This window comes from Quercus suber, unplaced genomic scaffold (genome assembly GCF_002906115.3).
Source record: "Quercus suber isolate HL8 unplaced genomic scaffold, Cork oak 2.0 scaffold_44, whole genome shotgun sequence".
NCBI lineage: Eukaryota > Viridiplantae > Streptophyta > Magnoliopsida > Fagales > Fagaceae > Quercus > Quercus suber.
The window spans coordinates 1,617,863-1,639,621 of NW_027069509.1; the positions used below are offsets into that span (position 1 = coordinate 1,617,863).

General features: G+C 32.6%; 1 protein-coding gene across 1 annotated transcript; it reads left to right on the forward strand.

Annotated features, from left to right (window-relative positions):
* Nucleotides 1-14,989: 14,989 nt before the first annotated feature.
* Nucleotides 14,990-16,764, forward strand: LOC136066719 (uncharacterized). The gene is made up of 2 exons (XM_065771463.1): nt 14,990-15,189; nt 15,374-16,764. The coding sequence occupies exons 1-2, from the start codon at nt 15,136-15,138 to the stop codon at nt 16,112-16,114; spliced, it is 795 nt and encodes a 264-aa protein (XP_065627535.1). The 5' UTR covers nt 14,990-15,135; the 3' UTR covers nt 16,115-16,764.
* The last annotated feature ends 4,995 nt before the right edge of the window (nt 16,765-21,759 follow it).

Consider the following 21,759-nt stretch of genomic DNA (forward strand, 5'->3'; position numbering starts at 1 on the left):
ATATAGCATTGAGTTGGGCTTTGGAAATTACATCTTGACTCAATTGCACCCAACTTCAGATTAGCCCAAACTGTGCATGCATTACAAACTTCCATCAAATATGGGGGCTCTCTATAAGTTGTCTTGTAGGAACTTCCATCCTCGGAAGCTTCGCTTGCTACTCATTAAGGGCCGTCTAATAATATTGTTTTAGTAATGTTGTTTAAATATTATGAAAATACGTGTAGATGAAAAAATGTTATGAAAATACCCATTGTGTTATTTAAACAACGAAAACTGTTATTTAAACAACACAACCAAAAACCCCCTAAACACCAAAGCCACAGTTGTCCAGATTGCTAAAAGATCTGCCAGATTTTTCTCTACCTCCAACCTAAACTATTCAAGTTACTAGCAAGTAGCAATTAGAAAAAAATTGAAGCTGTCATTAGAAAATGATAGTTTATGTAATTCAAAATTTCAATCACAATTTCGAACCTTTCGGTAGAAATTTATCTTTATTAGTCTTAATCCTGAAAACCTTTTTTTTTTTGTTATTTTCTTTAGCAAGAGTCTTTACAATTAACTAGTGGTTATGTACCAAATTGTTGAGCCATGTGATTTGGTACTTAGTAGTCAAGACTCGCACACAAATCTTCAATGGTGAACTGTCTCTCTCTATATCACAACAATTCTTCCTAAAACATGCTTGGCATGTTATAGAAAGTTGGAAACCGTGTGGAGCCCATTATATTGGAGTCTCTTTCTTTCTTTCTTTCTTTCTTTTTTCTTTTTTTCTCTCTCTCTCTCTCTTTTTCTTATTTTTACTTAAATTTCTTTTTGTGTATATTTTATAAACTATAATGCACATCAAATTATTATATCCCACAAGCCAAAATCATATTCATCTAAATTTGGTGGATCATGCCCCTATAAATCTATATATTTGTGATGGACATGTCTATTTCATAATCAGATTTCACCTGCATTTTAAAAAGCCTGGATTTTTTTTTTTTTTTTTTTTTTGGGGTTTAATTTGGCCAATCCCGTGAGCTAATAGACATGTGTCCCCACGAATCCAAAGCACAAAACACCATTTTTACCATAAAGATTACAGAGAACTCAGTGGACCACGTGGCATGTCCAACTAACACTTAACTACTAATCACAACCCTCACATGCAAAAAGAGTTTAGTGAAGTGACAAATGGGCCGTTGGTTTTTTCTTTTTAATCAACTTCGAGGCTCCAAAACCAAAACCGCGTGAGAGAGATCACTTCACGGACTGTTTCCATCTTAGGATACAAGTTAAGTTTAGTTAAGTAATGTTACTTGCATAACAGTTTTCATAATCATTAACTTGTGTGGTTTTTGTTAGTTTTCATTTGGAGTAATCAACGATATTATGGAAAAAAAAAAAAAAATCTCCAAACTAGTTTGAAGAAACACTCTTCAAATTAATGAATTGCATGTTCTTATTATATCCTTCATATTTACAAAATTTCAATAAGATAAAAATAAATAAATAACTATGTCATCAATTAAATATTTAAATTTCAAGTTTTTATAATCTAAAATTATGCATAAAAAAATAACTTTATTGATTAGATAGTAAATAGTATTCGATTTGAAAGAAGTTTGACATACGTGTTAATAACATTCGATCCAACAATTAAATTTTCAAAATTTACATCCAAACAAAATATATAAGAGAAGTTTAAAGAGTTTCTTTCCAAACTAGTATGAAGAGAAAGTTTGTCCTATCATTATAGTATTTATTGTTAACAACTTCTCACATAAGTAATTATGAACTCTTCAAAATTTGTTGTTTTGGTTAATTTTTATGCAATTACTAATACTACAGAATAGAAGATCCCCACATATGCGTTCTATTCTAAATTGTTATTTCCAAATTCACCATATATTCCAAATCAATTTTAGTTCAACAATCAAAGATACAATAATTTATTTTTATAACGTTGAGAAGATATGTTATAATTTATGTACAATAAAAATGATGTTTGTGAGAATATACCATGCGAAAGTGATATTACATTATTTGTAATCTACCGCTTTAACAAGTTGTAAAATTTATTACAGCAGTTGCTTTATTATTATTATTATTATTATTTTGACAAAATATCTTTTGCTTTATTGATTTTATCTTTCCCGTGAGATGTAATACTTGAGTGGTAGACTCGAGTCTCATCCAAGCGTGCAAGATGGACCAGTGTGGTGTGTGTTAAACACTGTGTGATGTGTTTATCAAATACAAGCAAGTCCCTAAATTTTTATAGGCTGAAATCACTAATTAGCTAGAAGCGGATTTCAAGGTTTGGGTCATGTTTTCTCCAAAAAAAAAAAAAAAAAAAAGGGTTTGGGTCATGTCTCGAATGTCTCAATTAAATGGTTATAGGGGCTTATAGATTTTCTTTTTCTTGTTAATTTACTCGTGCACTCAAGGACTTCATCAATCATCCCATACTTTTCGGGTAATAAGCTTCCGTTTGCCCAGAGGTGTTTTAGTCTAAAAAGTTGGAAGTTATTTGCTAAAATAAATTCAGTCTATGGATTCTATTCATATAATTGAGAAGAGATTATATTCAAAGGGTGTTATCATTTCCTCTCTCTTTTTTTTTTCTTTTTTTTTTTTTTCTTTTTAAATTTACTTACAATCCTACTAAAGGAGAGAAATGAATATAATAAAAAGGGTTTTCATGAGATATTCTATCGATTCAATTTCTTGGGGATCTAAAAGAATACCTATTTTATTTCATTCTTTCCTTATTATTGTTTTCTCAAATAAGAGGAACATTCATTCTTTTAGTGAAATACTAATTTTATTCGTATTTTTAAAAAAGACAAATAAAATGTGAAATGTATACTTGTAAAATATTATATTTCTTCGCTTTCTATTCATCTTTTCATAGACTCTCAAACAAATTAGAAAAGTATATCATATTGTATTTCATTTAATTCAATTCCATTTCATTATAACATGTTGTAAAAAATGAAACAAAAGCTAGTAACTTTCACAAAAAGTTGAGTTGGTCAAATTGATGGTTAGGTTTTAGGAAATTCATGTCTAAGGTCCAATCCTTAGTCTCATTTGATATATGAGATTTACCATGCACATTGACTCAAGAACATTTTCCTAAAACATCTTAATCTCTAAACCTATCATAATCCAGACTCTTCCATAATTGAAAAAAGATAAAGATAATTGTTGCTGCTTTTAACATGTCCACGCAATCTTCTCTCTACACGTTACAATGGGAATGTTCCTACAATATCATTTTCCAAAATAATGTAGATTCATGATAAGATATATTAAAGTATTAAAATATATATTAGAAAGTTTTAACTTATGACGTTCGTTTTTTTATTAGAGAGTTTTAACCAAAAAACGATAAAGAAAATCGTTGCTATTTTTAACATGTCCACGCAATCTTCTCTTTGCACGTTACAATAGGAATGTTCCTATAATATCATTTTCCAAAACAATGTAGATTCATGATAAGATATATTAAAGTATTAAAATATAATATTTATTTATTTATTTATTTATTAAAGAGTTTTAACTTATGGAATCAGTTTTTTTATTAAAGAGTTTTAACCAAGACATTCAATCAATTTTTGGAAGTGGAGATTAAATTTTAGATCTTTTATTAGACGACAAGAAAAATTTTACCAATTGAGTTAATTGGAACCCACGTATTAAATTATATATAAACATGGTTAGGAGGAGGTTAATGGTTAATATAGCTTTAACTTTTTTGTATAACGACCACTTGGGATTCCAAAGATCCTTTTACAAATAACATGATATGATTTGAGACGGAATTGACGACCCACCTAAAGACTAAAGAGGCCTATGTGAATGTGACCCTATTAATTCTATTTTTATAATCTAGGTTTATTTGTGTTTATTAATGGAGCCCACACGGTTTAAACAAAGTTGTCATCCATGATTTTCTAGGGTTTATACGCCGACAGGAATTACCGTTACGACCCCACTAACAGTGGACTTTAGCTCCTCTGCATGGTAACATGTGTGTTGTGTAAGTGATCCAAACTCACAATCTGATGAATCTTCGAATATTCGAACTTGATGTAACCTTAATGGTATGAAATTAAATTTGTGCTTTCCCTGTATAATTAATGTCTAAAAATAAAAAATAAAATAAAAAGATATGCAAGATCTTTGTACCAGATTACGTTAAGATCACACAATTTGAGTACTCGTTAGGAAAAGACAAACTTCAGTTAGAAAATTTAACATGGGTATGTAATTTGAAAATTTAATCATTGTATTGCATTTTATTTATATTCTTTAACACACATGGAAAATTCTGTATCACTAGGATGTTATTTACTATTCGATTTATAAATTTTTTTTTGCATAATTTTATATTACAAAAACTTGTAATTTAAACATCTGATTAATGAAATAATAATTGACTTTTGATTTTTTGGAAATTTTACAAGCATGTAGTATATGAGAAAAAAATATAATTCAATGGTGAATTTATCAAAATTCACATCTAATAAAAATATATTGCCTAAAATTATAACCAAATTTGTTGTCAAACTTTGCCTTTTCTTTTGTTAGGAGGTGGGCTTATTAGAGTTTAATTTAATGTATTCTAAAGACAATTAATCCGAGTTTATAAGGCTTGAAATTTTTTGGCACAATATATTTTTTTAAAAAAAGTTCTCTATCTAAACTAAAATACGCATATAATTAAAAAATTTCTAGTAGAAATGCTTGCAAAGTAGCAATATTCCTGTCTGATTTAAGGATTGATATATAAAAATTCATGCATGAAAAAGTGTAAGAGTCAAAGAAAACAAAAAGGGACCTACCTTAGACCGGTATTTATTCATTTTTATCTTTTGGTAGAAATGATTCCATTAACCGTCCCCAAAAGCAATTAGTTAATTCTTTTCAAGAAACCCTGTGTTTCTTTACTAACCTCTTGTAACTTTATATTACTTTGAAGCAAAAAAATAGCCCTAGATACTATGATTCTTCGTCAACTACAACCATATGCGTAAAGAAACCACTTTTCGAAAGCAATGACTATATGCTACCACTCTAAACATAGAGAAAGACTATATATTGATAAATCTTCTTTACTCTATTTTTTTTTTTTACAACCATATATAGAGTAAATTAAATGGTGTGACATTTGATGCCAAATTCTATAATTGAACCACTATCACGTGTCTAAATCTAAGCAATTAAGTGCTTATCCATACCTTAAAAACCACTCAATATTGAAAATTATATTTGGCCGACAAATTATTGCAAGGAGTACCTAAAATTCCAACCTAAAAATTAGTAAATTGAAAACAGGCCCATATATATTATTCTTTTTGGTTCGAACAATGCAGGCATTGGGACCTTGTAGGCTTATCATGGTATCAAACTCATAACAAGTTACTACTCACCAAAGAATTGTGCTCACCATGTTGCCAACCAGATCATAGTCTTTGGTGCAAGCTAGTGCATGTTTGATTAAGAAGGCATCAAAGATACGATAATGTGGGGTCCTAGAATAAAAAAGGGACATAGGGTCCTACCAAAAAGTTTATGATGAAGTTGATTCCCATATTACATTTTACATGCTAATTTTTTATTTTATTTTATTTGTTTATGTATTTAATAGTTAGAGTATAATGTAATAATGTTGGTAAAAGTGATCTTGTAATGATATACATGTCTCCTCTTTTTATATGTTAGTATGACTTTCTTAAAGATTGCTACATTCTACCAGGAGCTACTAGCTAGGTGGATCTTGTGTGTGTGTGTTTTTTTTATTTACTTTTTATGGATATATTAACTTTGTCCTTATAAGAATTTTTTATTAAAATAATCATTATAATCACTAGTATTATAAACTTGAGTATCATCATTATCATTATCATTCTTCATAACATGCCTGACTCAAACTAATATTATGACATTGAAGACCGTGGAAGTTGGAGGGGGTAAAAAAGATGAGATAAGTTGATGCCAAATTCTTTCTGGGTTTTCCTTAGTTGCTTTTGGAGAAGCAATTAATTAACTATGTTGGTTTTGAAAATTACAGGAAAAAAAATATATATATATATATATGTATATATTTTACAATACTAACTTGTTTTCATTTTGATCTTAAAAAGATTCTAAAAACATTTCATATTATTTTGTTCACATGAATAATATCTTGTAATTCCAAGTAATTATTACGATAAACACTTTCTTTCACCAAAACTATCCCAAATAGGAAAATATTTTCTATTTTTTGGTTTATTTGAGAGCCTTAAATGGAAAAACATAACTCAAATTTAAAATTTAAATGAAAAAAAAAAGTGAAAAAGAAACTAATTTGAACAAAATGTTGATTGAGAAAAAAATTCAATGGTAAATCAATGAGTACGTAATAGAGAGGTTAATATTGTGAGACTTTTTTGTGACGTGAAGTTTATATGTGGTGGTATGTTGAGTATGTAATGTTCTAGAACATGTTTTTTGTTTAAGCTTGGTTTTCATTGAACTCAAAAAAAATGTTTTTTTGTCAACTTACATTTTTTTTTATTGTACATTTGTATCAAACACTAGAAAATTTGAAAAAAGTTTTCTCCAAAACAAATAGAGGAAAGAGTAACTTAATTATTAGGGATAAGCAATTAAGAGCAATCAAATTTAATAGTACCATAAATTATCAAAAAATTTAGTTTAATTGTTTCGATCTTGATCATTTAATACCAAAGAATTGCCTAGTTCCTCTCTATTTCAAATGAAGTGGAGAGATCATTGTCCCTAGTTTTATACCCACTCCGATCTTGTTCTTTTTCGGAGAAGAAATACCCACTTCGATCTCATCGAGCTATATGTATGTTTTGGCCATATAAATCAAATTTGTTATTTGGTTTGTTAACCCTTTATATAATTACATTAAATTCTATGATCATAACTAAAACCAAATATTACTTTTATGGGGATATAGTACCTGCCCTTATGAGATCAAGCAAGGACAGAACTATTAAGAGACTAAGAGCATCCCTATTAGTGGATGCAAACTTATCATCTATTTTGCAATCAAAAAAACTACTTTTTTTTATTTTACACACTCATTTTTACAAAACACCCACATCAGTCCATCTATTATACATTATATTTTATATAAATAATATTTTTATATTCTTTTTTTAATATTATTTTATCTCCCGTTTCTTTTTCCCATTCTTCCTCTTCTTTCTTCTTGTTTCTTTTTCCTTATCTCTCTCTGCCGTTTCCTCTTTCTTTTTCTTCCTCTTCTTTCTTCTTCTTTCTTTCACGATCAGATCAACATCACCATCAAAACCCAGAACGCCTCTCCAATCCACCGATCTCCGTCAACACTCCATCACAAGCACCACAACCATCAAAACCATCAAAACCCAAAAGCACTGACCAAAACCCACATCACCGATCAACCATCAAAACCCACATCACCGATCAAAACCCACATCACTGATCGCTGATCCAAATCGCCTCTCCAATCCGCAATCCACGATCACAGATCCAACGATTTTGTTCTAGTGGTTGACTTTGTTGTTGACTTTGTGGTTAATTTTATGGTTGATTTTTTATTTTTGTGGTTGATTTTTTATTTTTGTAGTTGATTTTCGATTTTGTGTCTGTGGGAGTGTGTGCATCCAAGGAAGAAAAAACATGATGAGGGAGAGAATGTGTTAGTTTTGCAGATAGAGAAGAGAGAGAAAAAAATGAGCGAATTAAAAATTATTAAAATATTAAATGCACAAATGCTACAGTAACCGTGCATATTTGCACAGTTATTGTAACTTTTGTGCATTTATGCATAATTTTACACCCACAGATGTGGGTGTTTTTTTGCTCAAAATGTGTAAAATCAATTACTTTTTCTATTTTGCAAGACTTTACGCATGCTGATGCTGATACTCTAAAGGGGCATATAAAAAATATCAAGTTCTATTTTGATAGATGATTAAGTTGGAATATATTAACATACAATTATGTTCAGGGGCATAGCCAGGAATTTTTGCATGGGAGGGCTGATTCAAACCATGAAGGTGGAAATCGATGACGATGAGTATCATCGTTGTATGGATAGTCTATATTTTTAGGTTGATATGGACCTTCTTTGAGATAAGCTCATCGAATTTCATCTTGTTTGTTGATAGGAAATTCACATATTTGTTTACGTGATCCTAGATCACGATCTATCTCTTCAGATTGAATTCTTGAACATTTGGAGGGATCAGGGTGTTCATCAAGCATTGAAGTATCAACATTTGTTTCTACAGCCACAGGTATCCTAATTTCTGAATTGTTAACATCCTTTTTCTTAAAAAATGCATCAATTGTTTTTTCGTTTGCTCATAATTCTTTTAGCTTTAAGAATATGACTCCAAAATTAACCTGAAAAGAAGTTTAAAAAATAAAATTTTAATTAGTAATTTTTACTTAGTTATATGAATGTTATTCATACTCAAGAAAAAAAAAAAACAAAATTTCCACTATAATTTAAACATACAACCCATTTTTAATACGACTTTAATTTATAATAACCCCTCAAACAAAAACAAAAATTAAACACACAAGTATTGATACACAACATAAACCAAACAATTTAACAACACCCATAGCCACATCCACAGCCATATGATATCTAACTAATCAAAAATAGGTAATAAATCAAAATAATTTTACCTTAAAAACTTTGTCTTCACAAAGTGCAAAGTGGGTCACCCGTGTGGCAATGCCTACTACCTCTGCCTGACTGCCTCCAACTTTAGATCTTCTCTTCCAGACTCATCACAAACAATCTCCTCATGCCTTCAATCATGTATTTCTCTTAAAATCTATGAAAATATAAAGAGCATGTGAATATTTAGGTGTAGATAGTTGAAGAAAAAAAAAAAAAAAGACACTAAAAAGAGATGAATGTCTAATGCTTAAGAAAGAGAAGAAAACTCACCAGTCACCAAGTAGTCACCAAGTTCCAAAACTAAAGCTGATGAAGAAAGAAAAAATTGATCAAGATTTTTTTTTTTTTTTTTTTTTGGGACTGTGAGTACAAAAGACTGGAGTTTGGGGCTGGTAGGTAGGCAAGGTATAGTGCAAATGAAAGTGTATCAAAGAAGACCAAAAAAAGAAAAGAAGTAAAGAAAGGGATTCCTGGGTCATGGGTGATTTTTTGAGATGAAAGAAAGTGAAGTTTTGTTTTTAGTGTTTGGACTTAAGCGGCCAGCTTATTTTATTTGGAGTACATAAGGTGATAAGGTTTAAAATAAAGCTGGGCTTGGGAGAATATTTGAGCTGAGTTGGGAGAATAGTTAGAATTGGTATTGGGGGGCCGGCTTCCAATATGGGGGGCCAATTTTTTTTCTACCTACTCTAATGGAAAAAAAAAAAAAAAAAAAAATTGCAGGGGTCGGGGCCCCCCCAAGCCACTACATGGCTCCACCCCTGATTATGTTATATCTTTCATTTTATTTATATTTTGTTAACATATGGTTAATTTTAGTTTTGTATCATAGTTTTATTTTTTATATATTATTTTTATTTTTGAATCTTAGAAAGTATATGATAAAAATTTGTTTGGCAATTGAAAACAATCAGATAACAAAAAAGTGTTTTCAAATCTCAATTTTCAAATTTTCATAAGAAATTGGGGACATCGGACCAAGCAAATATGTGTTTTCAAATTTTTTTTTTGATTTTCAAATGAAGCTAGTTAGAAAACAATATGTAAGAAGCAAATGCATTTTACTTTGCACTTAAATGAAATTCAAACTTCGTAATTCAATTAATAAAGCCTTTTATCATAAAAGATAAGAGATATTGATTGAAAAGTCTTCTTTTGATTGGTTCAAATTTTTTTTTAACTTATTTATAATTTTACATTTCATTTTTTGACTTCTGTTACCCACATTAGAGTAATTACACAGTTCTATTGGATCATATCCAAATCCCGTTAACAACATTTCACTTCCAAGTCTATTCGTTTAGATACTTCCGTGACGAAATTGGCTACTTGCCAACTCTTATGCAAACTATATCTTCATATAACAAGATATTAGTAAAAAAGAAAAACATCTTCTTATTTTATTTTATGGAGTTTTAATCTATATCATCCGTTTCTGTAATTTTTACTCTTTATCAGCAGACTAAAATATCAACAATCAGAAACTTTACCAGTTGAGCTAACTGGAACTCATAGGAAAAAAAAAATCTTCTTAATATATATATATATATATATATAAACTTTATGCAGTAATTGACACATGCATTTCTCATGTGAACTTCCGTAAAAAAATAAAAATCAATCAAGAATTGATATGTTGCTTCGTAAATGCACATTGGAAAAGTAAAATAATAACAAACAAGAAACCATTTCAGGTAACAAACATCAAACTTCAATTAAAAACATTAAAGTCATTCAGCAAAAAATAAAAATAAAAACATAAAAGTCATGGTTGTCAAGCATATGAACTGCCTTTGTACACAACATATATATATATGCATACATATAGGATGGGACAAGCAAACACCAATAAAATCCAGAACTATGCAAAAATTATGCACACAAAGCTAGTGTCCCCCTCTTTACTCTTTCTTCAAGGTGAAAAAGGATGGAGAAGTTGGTGTCCTTGTACTCTGTGTAATGCTTAAATTTGCCGCATCCTATATAGCTAAGGCCTAAGGGTATCACACACAAATGCAACATAAAATCTGAAAAAGTTTAAGACATAATGCCAAGGATAATCACCCCTTTGGATGGGACATAAAGGCGCGGCGCCCCACCTTATTATTCCTTTTTAGAATTGGATTATTGTTTTGGATTTTTCACCTCTTTTTTTCGAAAGTTAAAAACTAAGATTACCTTCTAAATAGTTTATTAAAATCGAAAAAACCAACTACACAAAGCTTGAAAGATATTAAACAAGTCACTCTTACATTGTACATTTTTTTAAGGGTCATCATCATTGATATTATATATGTCTAACGCTTCACACAAATTGTACATGTGTCCCAATTTGATACAAGCATTTTTTGATAGCTTGCTTAGTCTTGAATTAGTCAAATGGAAACCCCTCTTTCCCTTGAGTAGGACTTTGTTGTTCAAAAGGGGTCCATCAACTTTCTTTGCGAAAATATTGGTGGGAAAGTTTGGTTACCAGCTCCTTTTTCTGACCAATGAAACTATATTTCCTTGACCCTTTTTTTGAACAATGTGAGACAGGATATGAGGTAGAGGTTGAAATGGGAAATTTTTATTTTTGTAAGGTTCTATTGTATTCCATGCCTGAGCTTAAAATGGCACATGAAGCCAATCCTCAAGTCAAATTAAGTTCCCATGAGAAGCTCATGAGTAGGAGATTTCATCTTATGCTTAGTTTTTGTCAAAAAAGACATGCTGGTTCATAAGTTATAACAATATTTTGCAAGACTTTTAAGACTTGAATAATTTGAACAAAGCTCATCTTTGAGACAACTTTGGAGGGCAAAACTATAATATTGTTTTTTGAATTCCTATTTTGTTTACCCTCAACTACAATGCAGAAGTGAAGTTCATGAAACTTCGCAGTAAGGTAGCCTCATTTGTTGTGCAATTTCGTTTCTTTTCTTTCCTTTTTTGTTTACTATCATTCTGGGAAACTTTTACAAAAGCTATAAAAAAAAAAAATTAAAGACCCTATTTGTCTTTAATGTTAGGAGTTATTTATTGATCTTATTTTTTAAGTTACTTTTCTCTGAAAATAACTGTTTACAAATATATTGTTAATAGGATGTATCTTTATCTATCACTCATATTATTAAATAAATCTAATACATATAATTATGAATAATTAAGGTAATCTCTCATGTGAGTCAAATTAAGTCTACTAATAGAGAATCAGAGATAAACTTACATGAAAAGTGGGGAAAAAGAGAGTATTCTCTTGCATTAATTAAGTGTTCCAATATCCAATGGATAAATAATTCATAGTTTGCTGATTAATAAAATTTGAAAAAAAAAAAAAAAAGTTCTTCATTTTCTTTGGGATATTATAAGCTGCTAATAATTAAAAAAGTACGTTAGGTTTATCTTTTGTATAAAGTGAGAAAAAAAAAAATCAATATGATTGTACCTTGAAAAAATACTCACCTTTTAAGCTGGAAATGGAGAACGTTTATTGGGTGTCCAGTTGAATACATGGACTAAGGTATAAGGATTATTCAACAGACTAATGAAAATATGTGAACACAAGAAGACCGGCGAGCAATCATTCAACCAAAGTCTATGCTTTTAAATTTTATCAAAAAAAGAAAGACTAAAAAATATATCATTCAACTAAAGCAATATTTTAATCCAAACAAGCAAAAAATTCTCTCGAAATTCGAGGCTAAAGTTAAAAGAATTCTACCTAATATTAGACCTAAATTATTTTAATAATAACGACTTAACATTAAAATAGTATAAAAATCTATCAATTATTAAAGCTTGGCCATCTTCAAGAGTCCTGTGAGGAAACTGTAGAGACATACTATATAATTGGGAGGTAATAGTTATAGCAGTGAATAAAATTCAAAACTTTATATTATAAAATAAAATAAAAATAAAAACTCTATGTAGTTATGTGTGCAAATATAATTTTAGAATAATATTTTAAGCTCTCACGTGGCAATCATTAGCCTATTTATTAACAATTTTGGTACATGGCAAAAAGAAAGCAAAACAAAACATAGGAGAAGAAAAAATCAAAGCAAGTCATTCAAATTCAAATATTCAATCAATTACAAAAGGAAAATTTAAACAAGAAAACCTTGTTTGGATTTATTGGGAAAGGCAGCCCACGTGTGACAAAAAAATCAACAAATTAGAAAACTTGGCTTAATTTTGTAAAATGATCTTAATTTAGAAACTCGTAGTACAATGAGTACGTTTCCAAATGCAAAAAATAAATAAACCTGTCTTATAAATTTTCAGCAAAAATTAAATAAATAGGGAAGAAAACACAATTCCAATGAACTATGGGATTGAGTTCGAGTTCAAAACTGGTTGGGGGACAAAATTCCCCATTTATGTAGAAATTTATAAAAGTAGATAAAGAAAATGTTTTTTCAGAACTAAATATGAGAATGCTCTACCATAACCTAATTCAAGGAATACTAAATGTTGAATTCCAATGAAAAAGGAGACACCTCCTTATGCTTGAAATCTTTGCCTCTTCACAAAATTCCGAGTACCATAACTAACCATTCTGTCATTGGAGTCAATATTGCATTTTCAAGTCTCAAAAGGGATGAAAAATGACTTCAAAATTTTAATAAATATCCTCTTATGAAAATATATATTTTAGGATAATACATTTTTGATCTCTTGTACGTGGAACATGCTTGATTTCAATCTTTCAATTAAAATAATAATGCAAATAATTTAGTCCTTTAAATTTTTGAAGGGGCACAATTTTTTTCATCCTTCAATTCTTACTTACGTGACAAACAACATGCTAAGTAGACCACTAATGCAGTAAATTAAGTTGATGTCGACATTTATAACTTAAATTTTTTATTCTTCAAATTTAATATTTCTTCAAATTTGATCTCTCAATTTATAAAAATAAAAAAAAAAATTGATTCATTTTTTTAAGTTTCAAATCGAAAACACTTTAGTCATTTGGTCTATTTTTGTTAATATCTTGCTTATGTGGTCATTAATGGTATGCTTAGTAGATTGATTATACAACATTTTTAATTAATGTGACATTGTAAAATCTCTCAGAGAGAGAGAGAGAGAGAGAGAGAGAGAGAGTTAGCAATCCATGATTTGCATATGGGATTGGTGATGCAAGGAAGGAAGGAGGGAAGAAGAAGAAAGCTGAAGAGGGGATTGAAATCTTATAGAGGTATGTGGCCTAGGTTTGAGAAGATCATCAACCTAAGAGACCAAGAGAAATGTCTATCTATTTCATTAAGTTATTCAATTAAACCAACACATAGCAACAACAATTTCATCCAACAAGTGTATTTTTCAATATATTACATATCTTATTAATGAAAATTTTTTTATATAGTAAATAGTAGCTCTAATTGTTTGATATCAAAAATTATTGATTAGCCGGTCTTAGTCATACAAATTTTTTATCAAAGATTTCAACTCTTCTTATTATAACATTAATAAGTGTATTATTCCACGGAACTAAGGATCGACATATGAGAGAAAGAAACATTTTCACGACTCTACCACCCAATTTTGGCCGCATCTTCTCCCATTTCATCTGTTTCCAATTTTTCCTAAGGAAGCAAACAAAACATTTTGAATATTTGATGTGCTTATGGTGATATACTATTTAGTCATGGAAAAAGGCTATTAGAAGACACTCTTGTGATTAGGTTGAACGTTCTCTCCTTTACTTAGCAAAAAAATAAAAAATAAAAATAAAAAGAATTTTCCCTCCTTTAACCTAATACATAAGTGTCTTGTTCTGACCGCAAAACCATTAATATAAAAAACCATCGTTATAAGTTCAAATTTATTGTACTCATTAAAAAAATTAGAACAATTCTGAGATAATATTTTACTAATTGTGTTGTTTAATAATATTATTTAAAGTGGCAAAACCCACAAGAACCTCTCTCTTTGTCAAATCAAGGTCATTATAATTATATATATAGAAACTTAAAGAAAGAAAAAAATTACATTTTTATATCATTTTTACTCTTACATAGTTTGGTTTCTATCAATAATAACATTATTTGTAATACCCTATTTTTTGGAAGTGTTTGGTAAAAGTAAATAAGGAAGCCGTTTTCATACTCCCCCGCTTTTGTCGCTGATAAACGATTCCCCGCGCTAGTTGGTATATAGAAACATAGACTCGGTAAAAAACACTGTGACTCTCTCTGTCTCTGTATAGGATGTTAGAAATTGGCTTGCTAGGCTTTTGGCCTTTTATGCTTTTGTCCAACCCCTAGCAAGAAAAGCATAGTAGAGAACAAACACAAAACAGTAACACCCATGTACTTATTATAAGAGGTAGAAGAGCCACTCAAAAAAAACCCCACATCCCCCTTTCCCAGTTTCCCTCTCTCTCTCTCTCTCTCTCTCTCTCTTTGAGAACAACTTGGTTCAATTTTTTCTGTCTAATTATAGGGAAGATGGACAACCAGCGTAGTCCTCTTCTCAACTTGGTTTACTACTGCCAAGGGAAGGTAAGAGGTTTCTTCTATGCAATGATATTTTGTAGAATTATTAGTTAACTATGTTTTGGTTTTATGTTGTGGAAAACAAAAAATTAGCTCTTTCTTACTAGAGCTTAAAAATGCATAATGGGGTCTCTTGCTTTGCTATATGAGAGCTAATTTTTTCTGGGTATTCTCTGTTTTGATCATGCAGACCATGGAAGAGCTAAGACATTCCCTTTTGTTCACTACTCTGGAGCTTGAACAAACGAAGTTGGCAGTTCAAGAGGAGCTTAGAAAGAGAGATGATCAATTACTTCATCTCAAAGATCTGCTTGACAAAACCATCAGAGAAAAAGATGAAGCGCAAGAGAAATGTCATAGACTGCTCCTTGAGAAGCTGTTAATCCAACAACACCAACACCAACACCAACAACAGGCAGCTCCTCTCTCAGGAATTTCCAGCATTGAAGATGAACCCAGAAGAGGAATTGACTCCAACAATGGCTTCTCATCCTCAGATTGTGAGGAGAGCATTGTTTCCTCTCCAATTGTTGACCCAACTCCACCACCCCAATTGCCTGCTCCATCACAATCATCACTAGAGCTAGTGCCTGAGAAGCCATTACCTGAAAAAGGTAAGCTTTTGCAGGCAGTGATGAAAGCTGGTCCACTTCTTCAAACTCTACTTCTCGCTGGACCACTTCCTCAGTGGAGACACCCACCACCACCACTTGAAACCTTTGAAATTCCTCCTGTGACCATTCCTTCAGCAACAGCACCACCACCACCACCACCACCGCCACCACCACACCTCCTCCACCAAGACTCTTTGTTCAACATTAATGGTTGCAATTCTCTCACCAACTGTGGAAGAGTCAATAGAAAAAGGGTTCTTTATGAAGGCTCTGATTCCCCTACAGAGACCAAATACCAAAGGCTTGTTCTGCACTGACTACAAATTTAAACAGTAATCCCCATATTTATCATTATAATTTTTAGAATTTAATACTACTATAGTATAGGCTACTGAGCAGATTAAATTGCAAGTTGGGTATGTGACTGATCTAGCATTTTGTACAGAAGTTTGTTCTAGACAAAAGAACCTATCCCAAGGTTTTTTTTTTTTTTTTTTTTTTTTTAACTCGCTGAAGAGAAGAGAAAGAGCTTAATGTTCTAGGCTACTTTCTACCGGGTATTTCGGGTGGAGATTTTTGTCTCTTTTTTTTTTCTTCTTCACATTTTTAGTTTTTACCCCTATGATGTGAAAGGGGGTTTGATTTCTCTAATGTTGCTGTGTGATTAAAATTGTAACTCTGATAGTATAGCTCAGCACGCGCCTCTGTGTGTGTGTGTTTGTGTGTGTGAGTGAGTGAGTGAGAGACAGAACAGAGAGAGATAGGGATTACTACATGAAACATTTAAAGCTGATGGGTGTGGAGTTGTTAAGGTTTGAGAAGAAGGGATAGGTATGGTTAACAACCAGAAGGGTTAGAGAGAGCCTTGCTTCTCGGGGGTTTGAGTGGAACCCACAAATCAGAATCAGGATCTACCACTTTGGTGTGATGTATGATTTTATTAATGCAAAGTATAGTTTGATTATTATTGGAGTCTTTACCTCTAATCTTTTGTTTCTTAATATCAACAATATCTTCTTCTTCTTCTCTGTTTATTTATTTATGACTATTTCACTAAAGCCTCTTTTGTCTCTCTGTCTGCCTCCACTCACTTTGTTTATGCTTTTTCTTTTTTTTAATAATGGAGCTAAAATTGTCTATCATTAGCTTAATCTATCCCCTCTTTCCCGAGTTAAGCAAATAATGGTTCAGATATCCAAGTAGCAAATGAAATTGCAGTACTATTGGACAAACTACAATGAATGGGCAATTTACTAATATAAACCTTTTGAATTGCGAATGAAAGCAAAAGGGCGTGGTCTTCAATTCACAAATCACAAGTCTACATAGACAGATTTCATTAATTGGGTCTCCACCTTTAGATGTCCAAATCATGGAATTTCAACTAAGAGCAAAATGTTATATTCACTAGACATGTATAAACAAAAATTACTCAAATTTTGCTTCTTTGTGCTTAAATCTCGATTCACACATCTACAAAGACAAAATTCATTTATCGGTCTTGACCTCCAGCTATCCAAATCAATTTGCCTGTTCTACTACGAGCAAAATTACTCGCTTATTCTCCAATTTTGCTTTCTTGGGCGTAATTCACAATCCACACTTTTTTTCTTTTTTTCTTTTTCTTTTTTTTAAGTTGGAACCTGACCAAGCGAGGGGCCCTTTGGACCCAACCCTGGTAAGTAAACCACTTCACAATTCACACCTTACGGAGTACGCACAATTTACAGGTCTTCACCTTCAGCTGTCACATGGACCTTGCAATTCAATTCTCTCTGGCCCATGAAAATAATAAATCCTTTCATACAGTATCAAGATCAATTCAATGACACAGATGCATCAATTTGCCGTTTCTAATAGGATACCCACAACCGATAATGAAGCTGAAGGCTTGTTGGAAATTGTTCACAGATAACAGTTATCATTTATTTGATTCTTAAAAAATAAAAATAAAAATAGTTTATAGTTTAGACATGTTTTAATATTCAGTTTTTTGAAAACTATAACTCAAAATAGGCGTTTTTTATTAATTCCCAGAACGAAAATGATGACTTCTCAAACTTTATTGTTTTCAGTTTATATAGGGGAAAAAGACATNGCAGAAAGAATGGGAGAATCTGTGCCATGAGTTCCTTGGCTTTCGACTTATAAATCAAGAGCATACGCAACTTACTGGCCAGAGGATTCTCATCAAATGGCTTTTGGAGCAAGTTGCCAATCCATTGCCTCCTAATGCTGTAGAGGATCAACTGCATAAGTACACACGATGCTACATCCTAGCGCTACTAGGGAAAATAATCTTCATGGACAAATCCAGCGATAGGGTGCATCTAATGTGGGTGCAATAGTTGGAAGACCTTCGCAACCCACGAAGGTACAGTTGGAGAAGTGCTTGCCTTGCATGGTTGTACTGAGAGTTATGCAAAGCAAGCGATAAGAATACCAGTCAGATTGGTAGGTGTTTACTGTTGGTCCAGTATTGGGTGTGGGCCAGGTTCCCCTATTTATGCCCAGTAGTTAAGCGTGGCCCGCCAGTGGGTGCTTATGGTCCTCCAGTGCATGGTCCACTATCCCTTAAGTAAGTCTCTACCTCATACACATCATATACATTATGTGATCATTACCTAAGCCCATAATCATGTAACTTGATTCTATTTATTTATTTTAAAGGCTTCTAGGAATTATTTATGTCAACATTAAAAAATTTTAAACAGAGGTTCAATATATATGATTACGTTAATATACTCTAATTTTATGACTGTCATGTGGCTTGTATGTGCTCTGTTTTTTATAAGGACCGTTTCTTATTATAGTGATATTATTAATTGAGTAAATATCTATAAGATTATCTTAGTAGTTATATGTGATTACATTATAGTTTTAATCATAACATTATGTTAATAGGAAAGTTCTAGATATTGATCCCTTGTTCTTGAGTGTAGGTGGGTGTGGGTCCCAAACAAGAAAAATAGTCCCGCCCACATCTTCAGGGACATGTATCACGAGCAAATAGCTTTAATGTTGCCAGGCCAAGTATAAAAATGCCTTGTTTAACATGTTTAGGAACAAGATATACGTTTGGTGAACTTTGAAATATAAACATAGTTGCCTAATGTGTTGCGTACTTGTTTTTGGGCTGTTATAGATGGTGTGGCCGCCGTATGAAGTTGAATTCGAGGACCTTCTGCCATGGTGCATTACAAGGAGGGCCGTGTGGACGGCAACAGTGCCGCTTGTATGTTTCCACCTAGTAGAGAAACATACACTGGATCGTGTCGTTCGTCAATTTGAGATGATCCAAGAAATTCCCCGCGATGTTGACACTGACACAGTGCTTCATGCCATTGATTTGAGGGGGAAGGTCGGTGTTGATTGGATGCAGAAACATGCTGTACATATCATGGAGTGGGGTAATCGCCTTCAACAGCATTGTGAAGCAGTTCTTGGTGATATGCCTCCATAACATGAGTACTTCGACTGGTTCAAAAGGGTAACTTAGAGGTTCATCGATATCCCCGATGCTAGATTGATTCTAATGGTAACTTCTCCATGTGTTCTACGTCTTACCGTACTTTTTAGCATGAAACCACTGTTTAGAGAACATGATATATGTGGTCCAATGTCTACTTAGCATCAAACCTCCCTTTTAAATTGTTGTTTGCTTAAGATTCCTTATAGAGAATTTTGTTGATTTACCTTATAGAGAACTTTGTTGATATAAAAATCTAATTTGAGATGCTCTAAGGTCATATTTCCTATTTCATCCTTTAGAGTTATGGTATACATTCTTCTTTCCATTTTTATTGTCTTTTATTTTTTTGCTCATTTGAATTTTTAATTAGCATTTTTGTCTACGCTATCCTCTAGCTACATCTTTAATAGAAAAGATAATTTAAATTTAGTCAAAGGTAACACTTGGTCTCCCTATAATTTGCAATTATTACTAGCAAAACCAATTCAGAACCAACATTTATTTTAGTATTGATTGGCATTGTTGATTTGGTATTGCATTACTAATATACTTGGTTTTTCCATGTGCAGATTGAAGGATACGTCCGTTTGTTGACACATCACCCAGTGGGCATGAAGGACCACAAGGACATTACTGATGTGTTGGAGGTAATGCATGAGATTGGCCGTGTACAACCTCCGAACTCTGAGGCCTCGAATGTGGAGGTAGCTACTCCTGCGGTAGTGGCTACTCAGAGGCCAAGCACTACTGAGAGCCCAAGCACTAGCACAGCTCCTGCCAGACATTGCTCTTGTCCACCTGTTGCTACCCCTCAGGTTGTCCCTACCCCCGATCCCTCTCCATCCACCCCACATCCATCCCTTAGGCCCACCATCCCTTCACCCATCCCACATCCACCCCCTAGCCCCACCATCCCTTCACCCACTCCACATCCATCTCCTAACCCCACCATCCCTTCACCCACCCCACATTCATGTCCTAGGTCTGACGTCCGTCCACCCACCCTACGGTCATTTCCTAAACTGTCACTCATTCCATCCTTTGACCTGGGTATTAATCCAACCCCTCCTGCCATGCAGTAGGAGCCACCCTCCCATAGTATGTCTATTGGCTCGTCTTTGGGCATCGACCCACCACATGTTCAGGCTAAGCAAGTTGTTGGGTTACCTATAATGGCAGAAGATCGGCCGAAATGCATATCAAAGGCACCTCCTTGCGGGACAGGGGGGCATAAACATGGACACTAAGCTAGGCCTGAGGCATCTGTCGAAGGACATGCAAGACCTCCCCCTCATTATACGAGACAGAGTAAGTTTCAAAAAAGGTAACTCAAAGGTTAATGTGAAACAACACACTTTATTCTCCAGTGGAATTCCTTTTTTCATATTTAAATTTGGTGTTGAATACTTCATGATATTATTTTTGTTTTCAATATGGTTTTAACGTACATTATTGGAACTAGGTGAATGATACAAATAAGGACATTAATTGGAGGTAGATATTCCAACAAGGATATTATTGCTGTTGTTACCGTGAAGGTAGATATTCATGTGTTGGTTGTTATCTATGGTTCTTTTGTTATTAAGTATCTTAATTTGAACCACAGGTTGAGTGCACAAGTTCTGAAGTTAGTCTGACATGTTTAGGTATAATGCTTGTTGTTGCTGTTTTCTTTTATGCATTTTATTCATTCACCCTCTAGTGTATGCATTTAGAGTCCTTCTACATATAACTCAAATAGAAGTTATGAATTATGAATATGCTGATTTCAAGTATAGTGCTTGTTGGCTTCCCTTGCTTGCTAAGCATTCCAAGTCCCAGATTTCTGAAGGGCCTTTGGTTGTGCCTTTTGATTGTGAATGGATTTGGCATTGTCACAGGCTTAATCCAGTAGGCTTCTGAACTTAAAACATATAAATTCAGTATCCCTTTTCTATTCTTTGCTCAATGGAGTTGGATTACTAAGCTCTTTTTTGTTTGTGGTTTTTTTTTTTTTTTTCCTACTTTGTTTGTGGTTTTGTTATTAATCCTTAGTTTTGCAGTAATAGTAGTTGTTAGATCTAAGGTTCTTTGTTCTTATGATTAATTACTGATCTATATGTATAGTTGGCTTTATGTAAGTTGAATTTAATCAACCATCTTGTTAGCTTTATTCCGTGCCAAATTTGCTTGTAATTCAACATTTAGAAACCCTGTATTTAGGTGATAATCATGTAAGGGTAGTGTGTGAGAGAGTGAAGAAAAGCTCAAAAGTGTGCACTGAAACAGGGCCTCGCAACTGGATCTCACGACTGGCTCGCAGCTTGCAAGTCGCCAAAGCTGGCACACGAGTGAAGCATGCAGGGGAGCTAAAGAGTCACGCCAGCTGTTGCACTACAGGACAAAAGTCTCAGGCTGTTAGCTCGCGGCTTGAACTCACGACTCAGTCCAGTCACGAAGCCAAGTCGCCAGACCACTCTATTTGGGAAAAACTGACTCTTCGTATTCCAA